The sequence below is a fragment of the Pagrus pagrus genome (assembly GCF_965226575.1).
Source record: "Pagrus pagrus genome assembly, chromosome: 23".
Taxonomy (NCBI): domain Eukaryota; kingdom Metazoa; phylum Chordata; class Actinopteri; order Spariformes; family Sparidae; genus Pagrus; species Pagrus pagrus.
In genome coordinates, this window is record NC_140205.1 from 9,500,974 (window position 1) to 9,526,602 (window position 25,629).

The 25,629-nt window shown below is 41.5% G+C and overlaps 1 protein-coding gene across 1 annotated transcript in view; it reads right to left on the reverse strand.

Moving 5' to 3' along the window:
• Positions 1-637: 637 nt before the first annotated feature.
• Positions 638-25,629, reverse strand: part of exoc4 (exocyst complex component 4) — a 117,188-nt gene continuing 92,196 nt past the window's right edge. The window contains exons 17-20 of the mRNA XM_084346304.1: positions 18,156-18,300; positions 15,265-15,443; positions 15,014-15,173; positions 638-2,778 (exon numbers count right to left, since the gene is read on the reverse strand). Coding sequence (XP_084202430.1) covers positions 2,541-2,778; positions 15,014-15,173; positions 15,265-15,443; positions 18,156-18,300 — 722 coding nt within the window. The 3' untranslated portion in view covers positions 638-2,540. The remainder of the gene's footprint in view (positions 2,779-15,013; positions 15,174-15,264; positions 15,444-18,155; positions 18,301-25,629) is intronic.

Consider the following 25,629-nt stretch of genomic DNA (forward strand, 5'->3'; position numbering starts at 1 on the left):
GGGAGCCCTAATAAGACAGGTGAAAGAGTATCTACTTAAAGGTTCATTGACTTGGAGTACTGGCTGGACAAGAAACAGATTTCATGTTATTGATCACCAGTTGAACAACATTGTGAAATATGCTGTTCATAATGGCTGAAAATCAACATGGGACTACTCAGGTTTCCAATAATGTATTTTAAATTTTAGCTTCTGGGTCATCCTTTTGCTCAGGACTCCATAAAAGTATACAAAATATGGCTTATAACACAGGCTTTGCAAACCTCACACCAGATTGCACCAGATATGAAATTCAACAGCACAAGTCTTCAGGAGGTATGCTGTCTGTGTTTATTTTTCTGATTCCACCATGCTGCACCTGAGCACTTCATGCTTCAAACCATGTCACACATCACATCTGTCAGGTAAAGTACATCATCTAGTGTTGGTCTTGGATCCGTCTCGCTCATATGATATAAGGCGGTAACACCCCAGGTGCATCAAAACAGCGATGGACTGTGCCGTCGTGTGTGGAGGAGGTGTTGCTGCGCATATGAACTCTTGTCAGTTGAACTTCCCCGAATGGAAATATGACTGTTATGCAATCACCCAAGACAGGAAAAAAAGCAGTACAAAAAAACAAAAACAAAACAAGACGGGAATTTGAAGGATTTATTTTTTCTGTGTATTAGTGTATGCGTTGACAAATCGTGTGTGCTTTATTAAGAGTAATTATCGAGCATTTATAAGGTGACACTCAACAATCAGACAGAGGAATAATGAGGCTGTTTCAACTTGTTCAAGACAAACATATTTTCATGTCAAGTTCAAATCATTCTTCCTTGAAACATAATCTAACAATGTGCAAAATAAAAGGTCCACTGTCAAGAAAAAACATGAAATAAAAAAGCAGATGAGCTGAGTTTGGCTCCAAATAAAAACAGAAACTTTATTACATTTGACGTATTTTACTCATGAATAAAAATCATGGACAACAGGAGTGGGTCACGCTTCTAGAGTATACCCAACACATTAGCCTTTGGGACTTTTATCGGTTATGTGTGCACAGCGTGATAATAGTTTAATAGTATCTGTGTGTCATGACACAGTCGGTTAACATTGTATTAAAGTTTCCCATGTATAACATTACAAAAGTAGCTCTGAAGTGAACAGCTGAATGAGCAGATTTGAGATTTTACACCAAGTGTACGTTTCAGAGTGGTAGGCGAGCCCCTCAGCAGCTCCGCGGTTGTTTTCCCATCGATCCCAGCCTATGTGTCATTATGATGGATTGCTCTGTGGGCTTCGGGGAGACCAGCGCCGGGCCCTCTGTATTGACAAGGCTCCCGTTCCCCCTCTCCTCCTCTCGTTAAGTACTTCTCTCCCAAGTTAATGAACTAAAAAACACGTAGGGTTGCAGGGAGGGGAATGATTTGTGATCGTCTCTTGAGTTTATATCTTTAGTTCACTTTAAGAGACTCAGAATCAGAGCTTGTATGACTGATGAAATGTATTCCCACACATATTCCTTAACACACAAAGTCTTTCCACTTGACTTAAAATATAATAGAAATAAACCTTGTTTCACGGATGGATGAAAATGAAATCAGCAAAAATATCTTCATTATTGAGTCTCTTCTTTCCAATTTGTAAAAAACGTTGATCAACTCGCAACTTTCCACACTAGCCGCACAAGTTGATAGCAACTCTAAGGAAAAAAAAGACAGATAAACAGATTTTTAACAGCCATAGATATGATACAATTCTCAGCTAGGGAAATCTTTCGGGACCAACCCAAATTGGCAGCAGGCGGGAGATGTGGCCTCATTCAGACAGTCTAATCTGGCATCTGTTATTGCAGACAGAATCAGTGGGCCCATGGGGCTGCCAGGAGAGGAGAGATAGAGGTGTAATTGAGAGCAGCAGTTTAGATCTAATAGGAAAATGAGATGAGATGGGGCCTAAGTTTGGGTGAGTGTCCAAGACAATCGCCTTTTATCTGGCACAGGAGTCATAGTGAGTATGGGGTGGAGGGGGGCTGCTGGAGACAGAGCGCGAGTGCTGCATTTGTCGTGTCTTTTAAAAAGCGCAAATTGACAATACAGGTTACCTTATGACATAGATACATGGAGAACTAGACTTGCAAAGTTTGCAGTTGTGTTGGCTGTCACCTGGCTTCCCAATTAGAGTGAGTCAGTGCAGCATACGCTTATATATATATATATATATATATAATATACATGCCCAGAGTTTGGAAGAAATCTGTGTCAACCCTCGACTACAATGACTTTTATCACACCAGGCGAGATAAAATGGAGAAGACACACTCTCCATCGACAGATTTCACACATTATGATCCATGTCTAGAGCAAGCCTTTATTTCAGTGTTTTCTAACCCAATTCTTCCCAGTTTTTCCTCTATCAGTCTTTACTCTTGCATATATGACCCAATTATCCACTGCACATGTTCCTGCTAGACGGATCAGAGGGAGGGGAAACAAAAATGTGCAGGTGATTTCCAGGCAACTCAACCCCCCTCTGAACCCTGTCCTGTTTTATCTTTACACCGTAGTGATCTTCTTGTCCTTGGTGGCCTGTTTGATGGCCGCCTGCTCACAGATGATCTCCTTCAGCCTCTGCAGCCGGATGTTTTGGGTGCTCAGGTCCCCTACGCCTGTCTGGCTGCGATGGAGCAAAGACAGGGCGTTGATGTACTCCAGCTCTGTGTAGCGGACGCCCTGGTCCACCACCAGATTCAGCAGCTCATCTGCAGTGTTGTACAGCATCTCGTAGTACTGCCTGCATGGAGAGGTTTGAGGAATGAAGTGAGGGGGAGGTCGGCGGGAGGTTATGGTTGAGGAAAATGAGAAGAGAGAGGAAAAGAGTAAAGAAAAGGGGAAGCGAGGGAGAGAAAGAAAAAAAACAGTTAATAACACTTTATATTCCTCTGTTTTGCATTTTTCCAGAGCAGAATCAAAAGGGGCAACAACAACAAAGGGGAGAGCACAAAAGCCAAACTAACTGCTGTTGCTGTCAAGCCCAATTTCCTTAAAAAGGACTTCAAGGACCTCACCCTTGCCACCACCGAGAGCCAAAGGTAGAGGTAAAACATTCGCCGGCTACAAACTAGTGATACCGCTTTAATGAAACACTGTTGACAGGGCCAAAACAGGAAGGAGGTGTGTGTGGAATTAATAGCTCTTTAACCAGGACCTAATGCCACTATGGGCCATTTGAAAAAGATCACGGAGTACATACTGATATATAAGGAGCACAAAGGGAAAGGGAGTATATGTGAATAACACGCACTTCACACTTGTGACTAAAATATCAGACGTACAGATCAAATGTGCCAGACAGAACTGAAGAGAGACTGTGTCTGTCTTTCTTTATTTTTACTGAATATTTAAAGGTAGACCTGCTGTGTGTGCGAGCATAGGATGCATTACTCATTAAAACAATTTCACCGAAGAGTAGACAATATTTGGCAAAAAAAAAAAATGAAAAGAAAAAGCAACTTGTCACAAAGATAATTTACACATTCCTGTGTAGAAAGTACAGCTGGAGGTAAAGTTATGCACAGGAGAGTGTTGGGATGCGGGACGGACCCTTTTTTTTCCCGCTAAGGGGCAAAACAGGTCAAAACTTTGGAGAATATTTGTTTGTGTGTTTGAGTGTGTGTGAGGTGCTCTCAAACACAAACAGGAGCAGCAAAATGCAGACGATGTGAGATTTACCAGCCAAGTTGTTTAGACGTGGGACTGACTAGCTGCTCTGCTAACATCCTGCTATGCCTCATGTCTAGACATGGCATTACTGGCTCCCCGTGTAACAAGAGTATCAGTTCATGTATAAGCAATGTATGTATTTTAATGAGCTTGTCTCTGTGTGACACTCTGAATGTTGGGCTGAAGAAGCTTCCCTTCCTAGCATAAATTGGCCACCTTAGCCAAGGGCAGATGCCAGTCGTTCAGTAAAAAGAGATAACTGTAGCTCGGACATGGCTGAAGAAAGTCCATCTGTTTCCGAATCTTTCTTTGCGCAACAGTAGAGAAAAGGGTGATTTATAATTATGTCCATCAAAGCATCTCGAGGAAAAGAGGGTTAAGCTCTCAATTGTGCCAGAGGAAGATGAAAGTAAATGGATTCAAATCTTTAGTGATTTTTGATATGGCACCGTAAAAAGACTCCTGGGTAAGAAAAGATATTTTTATCTCATTTGTTGAGCTCCTCCACCCATCCAAGACCCATTCCCTTCTTGAGATGATCCTTTTCAGTACTAACGAGGCGTTAATGAGCGCTCAGGGAGCTTCTGTTCCAAGGTGTTTTATGTGCTGTCATTTTAGAGATTCTACGGTAAAAAAAAAAAGATGAGGGGTACAATGAATGGGATGGTGATAGAGAGATACAGGGAATAGGAAAAGAGTGATGACGGAAGAGATGAGTGAAGAATAAGGGTGCATAATATCTGTTTTTTGGCCTTCCCCTTACAAGTAATGCCCTTGGCCAACGAAGCATTTGCATTCTGTCTCACTCTCCATCCTGCTCTCAATTTCTCTCCAAGGTCTTCTTCATTTTTCCATCTCTGAGCTCATTTCAAGAAAAAGCTCGTCAATATTGATGAAGGTCACAATGGTTCACTCCTTAACCGGGGGCAAGCGAGAAGTGAGCGGGGAAAAAGATGGATCCCACTTGTGGTTTCCTGAAGTGAGGAGCATATTTGTGTTTGTCTAAACATTAGTACAGCAAAACACTCGCTCGAAAGCATTACCATTTAATTCCCAAGACCCAGCGATTACCTGCACGCTTGAGGCAAATCACCTGGTTATTTGATCTAATGGGGAAAAACAAATATAAGGAAAACAAAAAAAGAAGAAAACAGAAAGAATCCTTTTGTTGAGGGGAGACACTTTGAACAGAAGGCTTCCCTCCTTTCTCTCAATGGGAAACAGCTTAGGAGAGGAAAGCAACTGTTGATTTTGAACAGAGCAATAAACACAGTAGAAACTGCAGTTGGCTACCTGAAACTGATTCTAACTATCTGAAAGGGCATCATTTTCAGTGAAGTAGATGTGTGTTTACAGTTTAGTTTGTTCTTTTTGGTTCTGCAACTATTTGCTAAGCAATTACATTATTTGGGCTCTACATTGTCTATCGTTGTGAATGTGAGTGTGTCTCTCTGTGTGATGGATTAGCCTTTTTGTTATAGGCCACGTCCAGTACTCCACCCCCCTTTTAGCCAGCTGGCATGAGCAGTTAGTCAGCTGTCCTTTGGCTCTTGAAAATCAAAATCTTGTGCAAGTCAGTGAATCCATTTGGAAGTTATCCACCTTGTTGCGATAGGCCACTCACATTGGCAATCTACAAGGAAATATACTGGATTTAAACCCAATTTTTAAAATTTTAATAAGGAACCTAATAATGTTTATGAGGGAAAAGGAGTTGGTTACCTCACTGAGAAGTTGGAGGTGTGCAGCCCGTTGCCTGCAGCTCTTCATCTAACAGCTCCTTCTTGTTCCATTACTCCACGGACTGTATAAAACTACTCCCTGACATATTCAAAATTGATCCGCTGCCAATACATGCCCAAAAATGAATGTTATGTTGCCCTATAGACAGATTTTTGATGAAAGATGGCAGTAAGTGCTAAGTCAACTCATGTTTCACCAGTTAAATGCTTTTAATGTGAACCTGCAGCTGTAGGAAATGTTTACTTTGCATTAACAATAAATTAACACAGCGCTCTACAGAGTCTTTTCTAGTAAAAAGCCCGGCTATTACAGGTACAGGTCAAAAGCAATTGTCAAGACAAACACACACCTTCACAAACTTCATAGCAAATTTCAAAGCAAAAACTGTGACTTCAGCCCATCCATCAGAGCAACCTATACAGCTGCTGGTTGCAGCTCCCAGAACAAAATCCCTCCAAGTCCTTGTTGTTTTTGTTGAATATGTGTAGGCTGAAATGACTGACAAGTTTTAAGACTCAGCTCCCTCTTTCAATTAAGAAATCCCGTCTGCTAGAATAGTAAGTTATGCACACAGTGGGAAATTAACAACAAACATCCCTGCTAACAAACAGAAATTATGACTGTGACCACTTTGACAGGCACCAAATTCTGTTTGGACATTTTTCTCCTGTTAAAAAAAAAAACAACCCGCAATTTGTCAGTTAAAATAGCAAAAGTAGCCTGAAAGCTTTGGAATCCATCTGTTGATGCAGCAGCCTGCAAGTGGAAATAAAAAAAAACACCTCATCACTGCTATAAAACAGGGCTTAACTACAGTATAATAGCAACTATAATTCACTTGGCAGCGATGCATTCGGGACAAATCCCACACAGGATTTGTTAAAGGCATTTCTACTGATGCTCATTTATAACTGATGACGGGCGACTATATCCACAGTGCAGTTTCTTTCTGTAGCATCTCATATCAAACCACAGTTCGACAGTGTGCTAGACTGTCAGCTGGTTGTTAGTCTGTGCGTGTGTGTGTGTGTCTGAGTCGTGAGGACAGCTGGCAATCTGGCCTCTGTTCAGTACAAAGGGGAGGGGGCTGCTTCAGAGAGAGAAGGCAGTGTAAAGAGTGTTTGTGTGTTACCTTGTGTGTGTGTGTGTGTGTGTCTATCTTTGTATGTGTCTGAGTGATGTATGTTAGTGTGCACTGAAAACACTTTCAAACAGTTCATTACCCAAGCAGTTGGAAAGCCATTTGCCAAACAGGGTAAGGGCTGTTAATAAGATTAAAATCTCTTGGCGCCCCACCATCAAGAGAGAACCCCCAGCGACACACCTACGCTAACACACAAACACGAACACACACACAAACACTTCTTTTTCATCTGTTAAAGATAGAGCTAGTTAATGAAACCTGCAAAACCAAAGTAAATTGTTGCTTTGTTTGTTCTCTTCCTTAAAGTCTTTATTTATGGACCTCAGTTACCCTCTCCCTCTACACACACACACACACGCCGCACGCTAATTTTACCAATTTCCACCTGCCTCCACCGCAAGTCCAATCTAAATGAGCAGAACTTCGTGTGTGTGCACGCAGCAACATGCCTCCATGGTGCGCTTTCTATTAAATTTTAATTAGCCGCCCCCCCCTTCCCTCATATACAAAGAATATTAAGTAGATTTATGATGCGTGCATGCAGCACAGGCCAGACAGATATGTATGTCAATGGCACTAGAGAGAGAATGAGGGAAAGAGGGACAGCGGGTGGGAAAAAGACAAAGACAGAGAAGAAAAACAAGAATCAGCACAATTAATTCCCCCTCATTTCCAGTGTGTACAATATTAAGGCCATTACAGGCTGCCTCTGTCAGCGCGTTTGGAACAACACATTAGTTAGTGCGGGAGAGATGAGGTGAGGAAGGAGGAGGAGGAGGAGCAGGAAGGTTGAGAGACTCTGTGGATGATCCGCTCCATCAGCTGGAACCAAGACTTGTTGCTGCAGAAACAGATGCCGGGGCTGCTGACACCAACAACAAGGCTCTGTTGCAGGATGCTGTTTTAAAAAAGGCATCTTTTTCTCTCTGTTTTAGCTCCCTACCCACATTAAATGGATGTTTTTGACATCCAAAAAACAGTGTTTTTCCTAAATGGTCCCCAAAGTCGATACATTTCAAAACCCTGGCTTCCTATTTTAGTGATGAAACTATTTTTCCTGTAAACAATTTTTAAGCCTGGTTAGGGGAAGTTTGGCAGTAAAGTCAAGGCTTAAAATCTTTCTCTTACCATCAATATGATCACTCATTTTAAGTTTTGGTGTTATCATTATTACTTGGTCAGCCAACTCTGTTATGATAGTATAACAGTGCCTCGGTAACATGACACCCCTCAAGATCAGATGTGAGATGCTTACTTGAGCTGCAACAATTATTCGATTAGTTGTCACCTATCAAATTAATTGCTAACTTTTTGATACTTGATTAATTAGTTAGAGTAAAAAAGTCAATATTCTCTGATTCCAGCTTCTTAAATGTAAATATTTTCTGGTTGCTTTACTCCTCCATGACGGCTAAGTGAACATTTTTTGGTTGTAGTCAAAAAACTTTTGCTTTTACATTTTTCACCATTTTCTTACATTTTATAGACCAAATAACCAATCGATTAATTCAGAAAATAATTGACTTGAGATTAATGAAGAAGGAATCATCATAATTTTCAGCCCTATTGGCTTCCCCTCTCCATGTTACACTGTGAGCTGAGCAGCTTTCAATGCACAATCCGATATACTTACTATACAGTAAGAAATCTTTCCATCACTGCTCCGACAGTCATTATTTTTGACTGCTGTGTGCCTGGAAAACTTGTGTTCCCTGAAAGCCTTTGTCTCCTAACCGATCTCAGCTGCGGCAAAACTGCACATCTACTAGGGTTTCTAATATGGTGATTAAGAAGTTCATTCTTCCGCTTTGATATGCTTGAAAACTGAAAATGAAAATGTAGTTAATGTAAATGCTGCCTTGTTTTTTAATGAGATTAAATAGATGCTTGTTGTTTAGAAATAAACATTTGACTGGGAAGACATGACATTTAAGTGCAAATTATGACACTAGTATGTCTGGTGCTGATAAGTAAAGGAGCAACGATTAAGCGACCACTAATTGTGCAATTCCCAAATCTTCACGGATGTAGTCTAAGTCTTTACATCCATCCTCCATCCATCTATCTATTTTCCATCTCCCTCCAAACTCTCCCTCCCCTGGCCTCCCTCTGTCTCTCTTTCCCTCCAAGGCAGTGCAATTGTCTCTCCTCTGGTAATGAGGAAAGGTCTGCAGAGACACTGAGACTAAAGCTTCATCAGCAAAGACCAGTCCCATCATGCTGCGCCACGCACAACACACACACACATACACACACTCTCACTGGCTTCATCAGCAAAGACCAGCGTCATCATAAACACACACAGACAGCACGGATAGACAGGCTTCATCAGCAAAGACCAGTCTCATCATACCGCATTTTGCGCATGCACAAACAGAAAAAAGGGGCAGAGGAAGGGAGGGGCTGGAGGAAGAAGGGGGGAGAGAATAACAATTCAGCAGAGGCGGTGCAGGTGGTTGGACGGTAGCAAAAAGAAAAAAGAGAGTGAGAGAAAAATGAAGCAAAGGGGACTGAGAGAGGAGGAAGAGAGAGATAAAGAGAGAGACACAAGGTGACAGGAAGGGAGACAGAAGCCGAGCGAAGTGACAGTGTACCGAAGCCAGGCCTAAATACAAACAGTTTTATCTGTTGACACCCACTACCTCCTGACACGGCCGTCAACTGTACTTATTACCACATTCTCTGTAGACACACCAGCCTGTCACCTCGACACACACACACACTGGGGTTCAGATATACACACACACACACAAAACCAAAGACAGTTTATTTGCGGATGCGCACACACGGAAATTTAGAGACACGCCGAGGCTGGGGCGGTTCACTTCGGGACTACACAGGGCTGTTGTACAATTCACACATGTAAACCCGCACATGTTGGTAATTTCCAGAAGCAGACAGGTGGGTGCGATGGCCTGAACTCTGGGGCATCTCCACATTGAGCCTGTCAGACTGGTGTTTAGCCTAGCTACAGGCTAAGGGGCTTACGAGTTAGCTAGGGATGTTATGACAGCCCCACAACCTGCCTACACGGGTCACTGGGCAGCGCGGCGCTCCACTGTGTGTATTTGTGGTAGTGAGTAGGTGTTATGAGTTTGTCATGTCTGGAAAACATACTTCAGAATGTGTCTGTGCCAGACATAGAAGATATTTAAACAGACAAGCAGGTATACATTTGTTTACATTAAGATTTTGTGTAGGACACACAGCATCAGTGGTGTGTGGTACCTGTGCTCCTATCCTATGTTTTGGAAACCAACGGAGATGGTTCAAGTCGTACTTTAGCCACTAGAGCTGAAACGATTAGTTGATCAAGAGGACGTGTAGCATCAGGACGTGTGCAGAGCATAATAGAACTTGATAACAGGAAAAAGAAAAACAAAAAAAGTTGCAAATACTTGCATCATTAAAAAAAAACAGACAGTTTTTCAAGGTTTTTCCATCACTTGCTAACTTAGCTGGGCAGCAAACAATACGTGCTGAGATTCTAATCGCAGCGAAAGCTAATTATGCTAGATCTGTATTTATTTAAGGTTATTAAATCCGCTGCCAGATCAAAATTTCTCATAGGCCGGAGTGGACTGTTGCCAGGCAACACAAAGTTTTGTTGATGTGTTTTCTTGCCAACTACGTGGCATCTGGGCTTTTCAAAATAAAAGCATCCCCTTTATCTCATCACTGCATCTGTCAAGAAACCAGAAAACAGCATAAAGAGACGAAGAGACAGAGAGGGAGGGAGGTGGATGTATAACACAATGAGAGGAGATCAATGCAGTGACAAGGTTGAAGGTGCAGTCAATACAGAGACACACATACATGCACACAGTACACACAGATGTGACATTGCAGTGACACACAGTTCTGCAGAACAGGCCGGAGCTGCTGAACTGTTTCTGAGCAGATGGTCTGTGTGTGTCAGTGTTGAGCTGTGTATGTGTGTGTGTGTGTGTGTGTGTGTGCTTGACCTTGACCCACGAGCTGATATCGCTGCCAAACTTCTGACTGAGAGACAAGAGACCGCCATAGGACCTTGCCATACCAACGCACACACTCACACACACATAAATGAGCAACCTTAACAATTGACATACTGTAGGTTTTATACTGTCAAAAACATGGAGTCATCCACAAGGTGGCACTGTTTCCCCATCCTTCTTCACAATCTAGGAGAGAGAGGAGTGAGAGTGTGTGTGTAAGAGAGAGTCACTGTGTGTGTGTGTGTGTGTGTGTGTGTGTGTCTGTGTGTGTGTGTGTGTGTGTGCTTGTGTGTGTGTGTGTCTTCATGAGTTCTGCAGTGCTGGTTACCGGGCCTCTCCTTAGTTTTAACTCAGATCAATGGTTATTACTGTGCCCTTGTCCAGGTCTTTCTCGCCTCTCCCTTTCCCACACAGGCACTCAGAGGCAAAATACAGCCAAAACACACTCACAAGCACACACACACACACACACACACACACACACACACACACACACACACATATATAGGAACATAAAAGCACACACATTGGCAAGCATCTGCAGCCTTCCACAAAAGCCAGCTTCCTGCTGCGATTACTTCCTTTCCTCATTTTGCTCTTGTTTCTCCATAGGTGGTAATAAAATAGTGATGAATATTCTGTTCTTAGAGTCTCTTCATCGGACTGTTTTTTCACTTATAATTCTGCCTGGCCAATGTTAGTCTTCTCAATATCTTAACAAGAAAACTGTTTCAAAATGTTTGACACACGGTATGTATTGAAGCCTCGAGTCTGACGTCGTTGCAGTCATCTTCTTGGTTTTTTGGAGCCAGAGGTGACCATATTTGGACAGGAGGGTGGAGCTGCTGAGGATATTGTGATTGGGAGTGAGAACCTGAGGACATGCCGTGGTAGCTACTTGTCAATCACAAGGTAGCCATGCCCTCAAGCATACCAAGGTCTATCGTCTATTTTACTCTGAAAGGGACCATAATTTACAAAATGAAAACCATCCTGTATCGAAGAAGACCTGAAACTAGTGATTGAGACCATAAACATATCAGGACACTGCTTACTGATGGAATAAATCAAGTGAGAAATACGGTCATTTTCTCGTAAGCCTACATACAATCAGACTTCCCTTTGAAACCAGTGGAGTTGCCCCCTGCTGGATAATGGAAAGACTGCAGCTTCAAGGCACTTCAGTTACAGATGCAGAAACTACATCCATATTTTATACAGTAAATGGCTGTTTCACTTCATTAAAAAGACATGATCTGTTGGAGGGGCTGAAACACTTACATAATATTTCTTTTAGATCATTTCCTTTTTACAATGTTCCATTTAATAAGCTCACGTAACCTCAGCCAGAAAGATTATTTTAGATTTGAACATCAGATTCTAGGTTTTACAGGTAGAATGACAATGCACATACTGCGTACAGTCTGCCATGTATGTTATAATTAAACCATGTTAGAAGTTATTGTTTATTAGAGTCAATTGAAGTGGAAGCCTAGGCGTATTATTTGTGGCTTTTTGGGTAACCCTAAAATGCATAATTTAACCTTATTCATATCATCATATTTTCTAATATGGTCACCCCTGCTTGCAGGTGTGAGCTGCATAGCACACTTTGTGAATATTCATGTCCTAAACATAAATATGGTGATTGGCTTGGCTGAGTTTGTGCGCATGGATGAGAGCGAGGGGTACATATTACATGTGCGTATGAGGTTGCGTGTATGTGTGTTTTGCAAGAGTTGGTGTGTCTAGGAGCCGGAGGCCGGCCAATCCGAAAAGCCATGAATTTGTAAACAATGTGCTCTGCAATTCCCAATCAACACCTCCACACCACCCACGCCTCGTAATCAGTGAGAGCGGCAGAAAGAGAGAAAAGACACAAGAGCCATCGCTGGCATTTCTCCATAATCAAAGTTGACAGAGGGTAGAAATAACATACTAATCAATGGTCCTCTACATCCAGTACAGTTCAGGTCATTTCAGTTTACTTCTTTGTTTTTTGGGGTTTTTTTTTTCCTGAAGGGAAACTTGGCTTGCAATACCGGCGTACTGTACTACAAATGTCCAAACACAGACAGCACATAGACACATAACCACTCTCAAACATATAACACCCTCGAAAAAGATCTAAGATCTAAGAGCTGTGAAAAGAAGCTAATTAACCCAACATGGCAGAAATGGGAAAACACATTTTATGACAACAAATATTAAAAGTGAAAAGGTTAGCAGAAGTGTGTTAACAGATGGTTGACATGTTGCCAAAAAAATGAGAATAAAGAGAACCTGAATGTTGGCTTTTCAGCAGGTCTTAATAGCAAAATATCCGGTAATGTAAGGAGCATGTCAAAAACCTTGTGTTTTTGGAACAATTTTAAATGTATTAAGTCATATTTTTATCACCATAAATGGCAAGGACTGTGGAACAAACACGTATATCTCGATATTTTTGACCAAATATCTTGATACTAAAACAATATCATGGGGATGACTATTGGCACTTTCACAAAATATTAACACAATGTGATTTTTAATAAATGATTATCAGTAATTATATCACTTTACTGTAATGCAGCCTTTAAAACCAGGAAATAATAGATCGATAACTATATATGCCCAGACGTACTGTATGTTTATTTATTTTTCTAAAGGAGCAATTATACTTCTCGTTTTGCTTTTGAGAATGGAAAGACGCTGATACACATCGACAGCTGAAAACAATGTGGTAATATTTGAAAACCAACTTGAAAAAGTTTTTCTCCTCTCATACTTTCCGCCTCATTTTCTTCCCTTTCTCTCTGTCTGTACCCTTCTCGCTTTCATCTCTCACTCTACTGTGCTCCATCTTCTATCCATGCCGTCTACTCCAAGTCAATTCAATGCCTTTTCCTGTGAAAGACATCATTTCTATAACTTCCTTTCACTTAGTTTTTTTTTTTCAATTTTCCTCCCCCTAAGCCCTCCCTTCCTTCTCCATCACCCCTGCTCTCACACATTCTCTCCTGTCAAGGACACAAGCTTCTGAAAGAGAAAAAAAATATCACATGAATACTATGAATTGCGCTTCTTCTCCCTTTCTGCCCTCCCGTTCCCTCCCTCCCTCTTTTTCACAAAGATATCCGAGCGCTGATTTCCCCCATGCCTGTCAGGGCTGGACAGCACTGGGCACCAGCAGGTAGACTCACAAAATATAAACGTATGAATAAGAAATAAACACCAACAACTGCGCGCACACACACGGACACACAGTGTGGTTGACAATCTGTTTGACCATCTGTCTGCCTCTTGCATCAACATTGTGCTGTCTGAACTTGAAGACACTGTGCACGCCTGGACCAATACATCAACTGATTAAACTGAGAAACTTATCATCAGCCAGTAAGTATTTTTCAACTTTTTATTTGATACATAATTTAGAAATATTACAAAGATGATCCTCCTTCAGTTCCAACACATGAATATGTCTTAATTTTAATAGAAGATTATTATTATGAAGAAAATGGCCTAAGGATTTTAGAGACAGGAGGTCTACAGATATCAGACATTTAAATTTGACGCTTTTTAAGACGTTTTCAAGATACTTTTTAACCAAATTTAAGATGGAAAAATTCTCTTTTTCTTATTCAAGCACTGTGATTAAGTTTAAAGGTCTCATGCAGAGATAGGTTTTATGTAGGAGTGAGTTAGGTTAAAGGAGTACTACGACACTTTTTTGATTTTTGTGCATGTTAAGGATCTTAAAAGTTAGAAAGGTCAAACTCTGCACCAACAGTTCAAGTTCCACTCTCCCACAGAAAACACTGCTCCTGAAACGCCTCGTCAGTTGTCTTGCCTTTAATTACGTGACTTTGTGACATCACACTACGTCACCGTGTCACCCATTTCTGTAATTTATGCCTAGCGGCCAGTTTGGCACGTAAGAATCGATTTAGCATGGCTTCTCTGTCGATGTGTGCGGTGCTGGCTCAAGCGTGTGTGAGCTCACCAATCAGAGCAGACTGGGTATTCGGGAAGGGGAGCTTTAAAGAGACAGGAGCTAAAACAGAGCGTTTCAGACAGAGCAGCAGCACTGGAAAATATGAGAAAACCAATGTGTTTTTTGAGCACTATTGCATGTAAATCTATTCTAGCAGTAACCTAAAATAAAATGATGAACCTGACAATGAGCATAATATGTCTCCTTTAATCTACATTTTGCCAACAGGTAAGTGAGGTTTTGTAACAGGAGAGCTTCACTCACTTTGACGAAAAGAAATTAAAGAATGGATAAATGAAATTAGATAATATGTCTGTCTTAAAATTGAATTGAAGACATCTTAAAGCTTTTTAAGGACCTGCATGTGCCTGCAGCTACTTAGTCCAAGCTTAAGAGCCTTAACAAACCTGCCCAAAAAAACAGCTCCAGGTGAACTTCACTGTGGCTATATATGTGTTAAGATTCTTACCTGGCGAAGTCGAGATCGGCCTCCCGAGACATGGTGATGTTGGTGAGGTTCTGCTGTAGGACAAAGATGTTCCTGCACATCTTCTTAATACCAGACTCGCTGATCCTCTTAAAGTACTGAGCCCCGTTGATCAGAATACAGGAGATCAAATGACCAAGACCTAGTGAGAGGGAAGATAATGGTCGTCTGATCAACGCAGAGCAGAATTAACAGAGAGAAGGGGCACAGAAGAAGAGGGGCTCCGTGCTGACCTTCAAAGATGTACTGGAACTTGTGCTGCTGCAGGGCTGCCCCCATGGCCTCCTCGATGGCTGAGACGTCCTTGTTTAGTTTCACCACCAGAGGGTCGTAGTCCATGCTCTCCACATTAGCCACGATGGCATAATTACCTTGCTTAGTCAGAGGGATCAGGTAATGGAAGCAATGCACCCTGGGATTGAGACGTGATGATGGTAAAGTTGAGGGAAAGAAAAGAGAAAGAGGAAAATAAGTTGTTAAAGAATATTTATTTCATTAAACATACACCTGAAGTTCATTGTTGATATTCTGACACCGACTATGACCTGTGCGGAGTTTCAAAACATTACAAGGCGGAAAGAAAAAGAAAAGAGGTAAGTATGAGGTGTATAATTCTCTGTACTTAGAGTATAACAGAATAAGAAGGCTTACTTTTGCTGGTCTCTGAGTGCTTTCACTTCTCAAGCCCTTCTATGTTTAGAGTACTCATTATATATCCACCTTTTCAGCTACCAATACATGGGCAGTATTCAAGCGAGGGAATCTGATTAGTTAAGGGCAAACTGGAGAGCACAGGGCTGAATACAGCTGTACAACTCTTAAAAGGTACAAGAGGACTTAAACAGCCTAATGATTTCTGTGAGTCTTCTTCATACGGCGAGTCCTTTATTTTATCTATGAAAGCATTTAATTATGTTTTGACGGTGTATACCAGAGAAGCTCATCTTTCTTAAAGAGTAATTGTTGGTAAAGAACCTTGCTCAAGGGTTTCGTTATTCATTCTTCTTGGCTGGTAGAATTTCCCATATTCTTTGGTAAATGGGTTCATAACCAACTGACAAGAACGGGGCTGAATTTACTTTGCAAGGGACCAAATATAAATCTTTTACTTAGGGTTCGCTGTTAGGTAGCAAACCATTTTTAGGCTTGAAATGGGGGATAAAAACAGTCTCGAGAGGCAAAATAATCTCTAAATAAATAAATAATTCCATTAAATAAACAAAAAATAATATTAAAAATAAATGTAGGCATCAATACATTTATGAAATTAGATATAATTGTGGTTTTTTTCTGTTTTAGTTGCTTCTGTATTTATTACCCTATGCATTAAAACACTACTTTATTCACTTTTAAGATAATAATTTATAGGTTTGTATGAGCTTTTTTTCTGTGTTGTTTTCCTTTTGCATTTTTCCCCCAATTTACTTCCATGAACTTTCTTTTTACAGGGGGGCTGTCATATAAAGCATGTCTTGGGGTAAACATTTTGCCTAATGGTTCATCTACATCAGAGTATATAGATCCAATGAGTACCAGCCAGTCACAGCACAGTAGAACGTAACTAGATGGAACAGTCTTGGTGAGAAGAATAATGCTTTCTGAGCCACACTCATGATCATCAAAGCGGATTTACAGCTGCGCCGACTCCTATATATAGGAGCCTATCCTTTAACAAAACGCTACTTCTCTGCGTCCATTTAAACACATCAACACCTTGGTCTGAGGTCATTTAGGTCCACAGAAGGCTCATTTCAGTCTAGACTTAAGAAGTCAATACTCTCATAATTCCATAATCACAGTGCCCTGAGCAGAAAGGTATAAAACGATATGAGTGGATGTCTCTTCACCCTGAGGCGTAGCCAACAACTACACCACATTTTCAATGCCTCCATCTCACTTCTTTATCTCTCTATTCAATCATTCTCGCACTTAGCTACTGTATCTCCCTTCTTTAACCCCCAACCATTAGTTTAACCTCCATACTCATCACTCTCTTCCTCCCCGCCCCTCCCCTCCCCTCTTCCTCTCTTCCTCATGGCTTCATTTAGCTGGTACCATTATCAGGGGAAATTCGCTAGATGGGGAGAGTCAATGGAGTGTAGCATATAGCTAGACATCAGCCTCAGGGAGGGTTTTCTACTGAAATCATAAACAATATTGCATAAGCTACACAATAGTCTACAGGGAAATAGTGGTACATGGAGGGATGGGAGGAAGGGGAGATGATGGAGGACTATAAGTGGCTGTGGGAGGAGAAAGTATATGGTGTGGTAAATTAACTTGGATATTGACATTTGAAACACATACTCAAGATGTGGAAAAAATTCTTTAACTTGGGGTAGAAGTGTGATGCCGCTGGTACTTTTAGTCCATAGAAGTTAAAGACATCCTTTAAGCTTGTGTGGTAATATCCAATATCAAGATGCCACCTGCGTGCAGGTTTAAATAGAAAGCGAAGGGCGCGATTGTTTTGTTTGTAACCCTAACCCTAATCACTGGGGTTGTAACTATGTACTCATCGAACACATTTATTTCAAAAACTGATTACCTTGGGGAAAACAAATTATTACTCAGAAATAAAAAGAATCTTCACAGAGGAAGACCTTTTAGTTTAAGAATAAGATCTTTTTTGTTTAACCAGAAATAGCTGCCAAAATGCTCCTGCCAAAGCCACCAAACTCCATTTACAGAGTCAGTAATTTTATTATCATGAAACACACTTCATTTCAAACCAGACAGAAAATCGAAACTTATCAAAACCTTCATGGTTAATCTTTCAACTGTTCCAACAACCATCAACTCTGGTAAGGCCGAAATAAACCCTTAATAAGTTGTGTCAGACAGGAAAGTAGTGAGAGGGACAGCTGCCATCAAGAGAAGAACCCGTTTTAGACTGATTTCAAAAGTTGTTGTCCCCATTAGTCACTTGGACACAAAACAACAATGTCCAGCTTGATAAATACCGAAGTTACCCTTTACCATTGATTTTAGAGAAATATGAGGCCAACTGTCACCTCAAAGTGGACCAGGAGCATGATTAAGATAAATCCAACAAATAAACATAAAACCCCTGTGTGTGTTTTCATTTCTGTTTAGTGTCAGTGGGTTTTTCTCTTCTGCATACCTGACCTCCAGGTGCAGTACCAGGAGACAGCGGTCTGCAATGTCCTGGAAACCCCTGGACAGGTCGCTTAGGGTCTGGAGGATCTGCTCCCTGCTCCGTTCACTTCCACCGACAACCTGGCTGTCTGCTGAGCAGTGAGACGCACCTAGAAGGACCGAACACACAGGAAGACAAGTCATTAACAAACACAACTGTAACAAACAGTGAGTAGAAGAACCATTCTTGAACTAGAGGAATTAGGATGGAGTTTAAATGTTTGGCTTGAGAAGTGCTGCTCTATGGTTGACTTTGACCTCTGACCCCCAAGGTTGTGTCAAACCATTATTATTACTGTGATCTGTATGTGCTCACAAACTGTACTGTGCTCCAAGGTAATATGCATGTATTGTCATTTCATGTGTACACTTCCTGAGTCCTTCAGCGTGATCTTGTACTTTCTTCTCGCCACTTGTGCTGAGACAGCAGGGGCATGTGTCAGTGCGCTGCATTGTAAACCACACAAAAGACGCGCGAGTGTGTGCGTGTGTGAAAAGAGAGAGAGCCGGGGCGCACAAGAGCATGATGAGTGTATATAAATTCAGCCCGGTGTAGATCAATGGCCATAAATTAGCAAGGGGAGGAAAGGGAGAGAAATTGGCCCCGTCACTCATATGTAAGTCTATTTGGTCAATGAGGCGAGTGTTTGTGTGCGTGTGTGTGTGTGTGTACGGAGAGTGACTGTTGAGCAGGAGAATGCAGGGGTCCACGATCGATGTGCCGCAGTCAAAGCCAGCTCCCCAGTTACTCTTCCTGCCCTTCCGAAGGTCACACATGCATGCACGCAGGCAGGCACACATGCACACACTCACACACGCACAGCGAGGGACAGAGTGGCAGCAAGTCTGAACGAAGGCCGAAATAACCTGCTCATTTGTCTTTCCTCTCCATGACTAATACTTTTGACTGATATTCCCCAAAGCAGATAGAAAGTATGACACAGGCATTTCACTCCAAAGTTGCTGGATAAAAAATATTTTCGTTTTCATTGTTTCTTACTCTCTTTCTCACTTTGAGGTGTAGCTAAAACCCATAAGTCTGCTAGAGTAGTACATGTGCAGTCCTATAACCTGGAAAAATGACTTCCTGAATCATAAGTCAACTTCTAAGTGCAACTCGCTTTGTATCTAACTGATGTTTGGAATGAATTAAAGCTTAAAGCTAACTGGGTAACACTACATCAGCTGTTACAGTAGGAGACCAGGCGATCCACCAATATTTAAAAGTAGAGATACTCAAAACAGGGCAGGGGGAAAAAGGACATACATCTAACATCTTACTCAAACAACTGTAACACAAACCCTAAAAAGCTCTCTTTCATGAAGTAAGAAGAATCTAAGTTAATAACAATATGGGACGACATGTCCGCTAAAGATTATGTCAATTCAAGTATCCTTGCTGTAATGCTGATGACATAAACAAAACTGAAAGCGGATTAAAGGTTAAGTCAACACACAAGTGGACCCAACCGTACCGCGTATGAACATTAAACATCACGTTGTGAATTCAGACATCTAAATGATATCATGAAACCTCCTGGATGATCAGACTTAGCTTCAAGTTTCAAAATGAACCAAACATTTTTTTCACTTCTTTTAATAGCATTACAGATCTTCAACTTTGTGCCTTTGCTTCAGGAAGGCATCTTTCACTCCCACCCCTCGACAAAGCTCAGTATTTTTATTCATGTTCATGTAGGTTATGATATAGCGTGAACACTGATACTAGACACCTGCAACAAACTTGCAGACTACTCATGAAAACGACTTCTACTTCTTAAAGACGTTTACCTCCAGATGCAGATATAAATCTTACTTGAACAGTGGTCTTAAAGCTTCTAGGAACTTAAGTTGTTGACATGATGTTGAGAGTTGAAAGTGTTGTTGATTTTACAAGCAGTGAAGGTCTAGGACATCATCAGCTTAATTGATGCAATTAGCTAACACACCTGTGATTCATTAGATGTTGTTTCCTGTCACCAAACTGCACCTCATGATGGTTTTAAAAGTCAAACTGAAAGCTTAACACTTTATTTCAAAAAGGGGACTAACTTATCATATAATACTCACATTCAAGAGACTACCTATGTTCAACACCTTACTGTACATGTGATTCTACAGTTTGAAATCAAAGTAATTTCATGCTGTTTTACATAGTGAGTGCTTCTATGTGTCCATGTTTGCACATGGAGAATATATGCTTCTGCCCCTACTATTAAAGTTACTTTACATTAACCCCGGATAAGATTAGAGCCCATTGGCCTAGGCAAACAGCAGTCAGGTATGTGCCACGGCCATCCAATCAACAAAGCAAATACACTCAGGGGTGTGATGTGACAGCTGCTCTTATGGCCTGTGTGTCTGACATATAGAGATGAAGGTTAAAGATTGTATTTCTTGTTAAAAGGTGTCCATGTGATGTGCAGAAGTGCTGAATGTATGTATTGCATGTAAGAACTTATCTCGTCTTCCTGAGTAAACCTCTCAATAATGTGTGAGGGAGGACACCGCAGTGCAAAGTCATTTGCAGTTGCAGGCAGTTAATCCTGTAACGGACAGGGTGCTTCAAGTCAAAGTCCGGCAGTGTAAAAGACTTTGCCTCTGGCTTAAAGGAACAGTTCATCCACAAATTAAAATCCAGTCATTATCTACTCACCCAAAAGTCAGGTGAAGTTTTGCGGTGCGCAAAACATTTCTGGAGCTTCACAGCAAAACAGCATTGCAGCACTCTCCTAAATAAGTGAAGTAGATGGGGACCTGACTTTCCATTGGCATGGGAGTGAGTAGATGATGACTGAATTTTCATTTTTTTGTGAACTGCTCCTTTAAATCTAACAAAAAACTGTTAAGATGTCCTGATAAGTTCACTCTTTCCACTAAAATGTGATACTGTGGATGAAAACATCATCAAATTGCCACGCACCAATGTCCTCAACAGAACATTTCATTCCTTAGAAAAATCAGGTTTTTGTATCAGTTATAAATTAAAAACAGCAACAACATGTTCCATCCTTTCTCACTTCCAGTCTCCCTTTCTTTTATCAAAAATCAGTTTTATTGTTACCACAGCTGGAACCACCACTGTGAGTTCTGAGATAATTAGGAAGTAGGTTGGCAACATTTTAGGCTTATTATAAGTGATTATGTTTTGTCAAACTGTGAGAGGAAAGCCAAGACAGTCTTACTTCAAAAGAGTACTCTACCACTGCACAGACTGCATGAGTTTGACTGTTAGTTTGGGGTTTCTTTGAAGAAAAAGTCAATAAACAGTGTATAAATCCATACATTTATATGAGTAACTGACTCTTCCATTAGAAGAAAACAGAGTGCCAAGGATTAGATCTTTAGGTTGCGGTATCGATATATTAATCCAGCTAAATGAGCCACAGGAACAACAAACATGATTGGCCTTAACAGAAAAAATCCACAGTGATTTCTCCAGGGAGCCGAGCATAATGACATTAATCAACTTCATTTGATTGTATTTAGCGGATGCTGTTCATTCTCCCTGTTCACCTAATCAGATTATTAATAGATACAGGATGCGACACTGAAACACAATACTGGTAGTCAAACTAGAAGCCACAACAAAACAGCGGAGTAATCTGAAAGCAGCATTTAATGATCTGAGACGTTATTATAGAAAGGAATGCAACAACATCAACAAGTGTTTGTGCAGCTGTTTATACAGATATAAAACTGTCACTTTGGGCTTCATTGAATGTTTACTTAAAGCTCCTGACAAAAGGTACATGTATACCTTCTGATATAGACCATTTTATTCTCAGTCTGCCTCTTTCCTTCTCTTAGTTTGTGGTTCTGTTGTGTGTAAGAGAGAGCGAGAGCATTTCACTTGGTCTGCCTGTGGGAGTGTTATGTGTATATGTGCACACAGGCGTGCTTGTGTGTGTGTGTGTGTGTGTGAGAAAGTGACTCGAAGGCTTCTGTTTCCTCTCATGTGCATTACACTCACTCACTTTGGCAGCATAAAGGGAAAAAAAAGGGCTCGCTGTGGCACACACTGCTGGAGGTCTCTCCAGGGGGTGTTCGTGAAACACACACACAGGCCTAAAAGCACACGCGCATAGACACACACAGGAACGCAGACACACACAGAGTCCTGCCGCCACCCCCAACCCGCGCTGCTTTGATGATGCGAGGGAGACGTCGCAGCATGGGGGGCACCATTAGAGTCAGGGACAGACGGGCGAAAGGAGACGACTCATTGGTCCTGACTGACAACTTTCTTGCTCTCTTTTTTTCCTCCGTGCTGATTAAATGTGAGGATATGTATGTGCTTGTCTTGTATCTATTTATGCACTCATGTGTAGGCATGCGCCTATGTGTGTGTGTGTGCGTGCGTGCGTGCTGCGCTTATCCAATTATTTTCGAATCCCATCTAAGAGAAACGTCTGTTGCCCGCCATCTGCAGAAGATGAGGGTGGCAGACATTAAGGGAGAAGATCAGTGATGGAATTCACATTCTTACACACATACAGCATACAGATGCATATATACACAGGCAGTTCACATTAACATAAACACAAACTTACACCCCTTGACCTGTGTGCCATTGAGGGAATAAACAATACAATAAAGAACAAGAAAACGATATGACGCAGCACTTTTCTGTGGCACTGACAAAACACAGACGCTTAATATTTGATACAAATCATGATCTGTTTTGTTTAAAAAGTACAACCTGCCCTACCCCTTGACAGAAAGAGGAATGAAGAGAAAATGGAGAAAGATAAGCAAAGGACAGTATCCTGCAGGGGTGGAGTGATGAATGATTCATAAATGACTGACTGAGTAAGAGAGGAGAGGAGTTATTAATTATTTTGCTGCCTCTGGTAGAGGATGAACATCTGCACATGGGGATCTGAACTTCTGTCCAGAGGGAAGGAGAGCAAGCGAGGGGGGAAGAGAGAGATTAAAATCAAAAATGAGATTTAAAGATATCGATATATGAAGACCCCAGATTGCTTAATGGTGTCTTGTAACGGCAGAGAGTCAAAATATGCTACACATTATGCCAGAAACAGAATTAAATAAGAATTGAAAAGACAATATTTCGACTGCTGATAAAACAACAGCATCATCTCCCACTGCAACCAGTCCCCGAGGCTGGTGCAGTGAATAAGAATGCGTTCTTAGTCAACCTGCCTTTGTTAAATGGAGTCAAGTAAAAAAAAAAAAATCATTGCTTAAGGGAAAAGACCTACATTCACCGTAGTCAAGGTTAGAAAAGTGTATCCCATAAGCCCTTCACGAGCGGCAGAGCAACCACTGAAGAGAGGGGGAACTTATTCCCATGAGGAGAGTATGTAGTTATCGTTGAAACCCTGTAGCACAGACTAGAGGCCCGTTTCTAAGCAGCTAATGATGGTCAGGCCTCCGACATGAACACACATTTGCACATAAGTATTGGTAGGCAGCAGAAAGTATGCAAAAGAAAAGACTGTCTATTAAGATGGCCCTTCACTGGTCCATGTTCTGTATACAAAGATCCAACAAGGCTGCCAAAAACACCTGCAAATATTATTAAAGATGTCTAAAATGTATACATACACACACACACAGCAACAGTCAAGTCTGTCACCTGACATTGCATCTCAAGCGTCTGTCTGTGAGTGTGTGTTTGTTGTTGTTGTGGGGTAAATATTGTCAGAGTGGATTGGAAGTCCAGTGCTGCGACCAGATGGGTGATAAGACCCTTTCTGCAGCCACCTTCACGGCCAATAAGCATCAGTGGTCTGTCTGCATACACACAAGCTCACTCTGACATTGTTAACAATCTAACACACACACACACACACACACAGATGCACACAACTGCGTCTGCACACACACCTAAATCGAATTAAGATTCAGCACCATGAGGAAGTTGAAGGGGTCGAAATAGCGTGCTGCTTTTCATGGTATCTTTAATACTTCAGAGCATAGCAATGTGTGTCACTGCACATCCAGCAGGATTGAATCATACAGGGAGGTGACCGAACCAAACGTCCACTGTGCAGATCACCCAGCCATGGACAGAATCTACCAGAAACTTCAACGCTTGAAGAAGGAGAGAACAATGTTCACAGTACCAGGATTAGAAAGAGGCGGACGGAAGGAGAGAAGGAAGACAAAAAGAAAACGGTGGAGAAAAGAAATATAGAAAGTAATACCGAGACAGACAGAAAAAGAAATACTAAGAAAGAACGAAGCAAGAAAGTAAGAAAGAGGAATGAAAAAGCAAGAAGAGGGAGAGGAAAATGAGTTGTTCATACCTGACTGCTTCTGTAATATAAAATCCAATTTGGAGAGGCATAGATGTGAGGCGGGGGGGGGGGGGGGGGGGGGTGGAGGATGAGATAAGGTGGGGTCCTTTTTCCCTGCCGTACCCTTGTCCCATCTTACGCAGTGCATGCTTATGTACACACACACATGCACACACATACACACGAGCACTCATGGCAACACACACGTAGTCTGTCATCAGCTCGGCAAACACTAAATAATGAACAATACGGAGGCTGTCCCAGCATGATAAGTGACTGCCCTATCCTTCCCATTAGTGCCACCCGCCAGAATTAATGATAATTATGTCACGTCCCTTCCCGTACTTTTATTGAATTCTTATCTACGAATAAACGAAGAAAGCTGGCGTCAGAGTGAGAGGGAAGGGAAGTTTAAAAAGAGATAGTGGCAAAGTCGAGCCCAAATAAGAATATCTGAAAAGTCTCATTTAATTATTTTATGTCTAAAAGAAAAAGTTGCGATGTGGAACAGCAAAATAGTGCGAGTTCAATGAGCAATCAGAGGTCTGGAGCTAGAGAGTTGTGACAATCGCTGATAAGGGTTGAAGCCCCCTCTCTCTATCCCTCTAGGAAAGGTGCATAATTTACCAGAGCTTTGCCAGAGGACCAAGATACTGCAGAGAACATGGCTAAGTTTCTCCAGAGTACTGTAACATAATAAACGACAGAGCTGTATAAGTAGGTGATGAACCACTTGTGTATATTTTTGTGATGTGCTTATTACTGCAGGTTTTGATAACATAAGATAATAAGATAATCCTTTATTGATCCACAGTGGCAAAATGTGGGTGATATAGCAGCACTAGGACAGAAAAAAAATAACTTAAAGGACAGTGACCTTGGATCATGGGGAAGTCACAGCGGGCTCAACAGCCCCCCCGTGAACATGCTGGACACCACACTGGGACTGAACACATCTTCTAAGACCAATAGACGCCAGAGTGACAACAGGGAATAAGGTATGGAGGCGATTAACAGCGCCTCCGACCAGGCGCTGTAGATCACAGGGACGAGAAGACGCGGCAGAAATCACAGCCAATAAATGTTGATGTGCTTAAACTGAATCCAGTGCTGTCTAAAGATTTTGAATACACAACAGTACGCCGACATTTGAGTATAATCTTGTCAAGACTG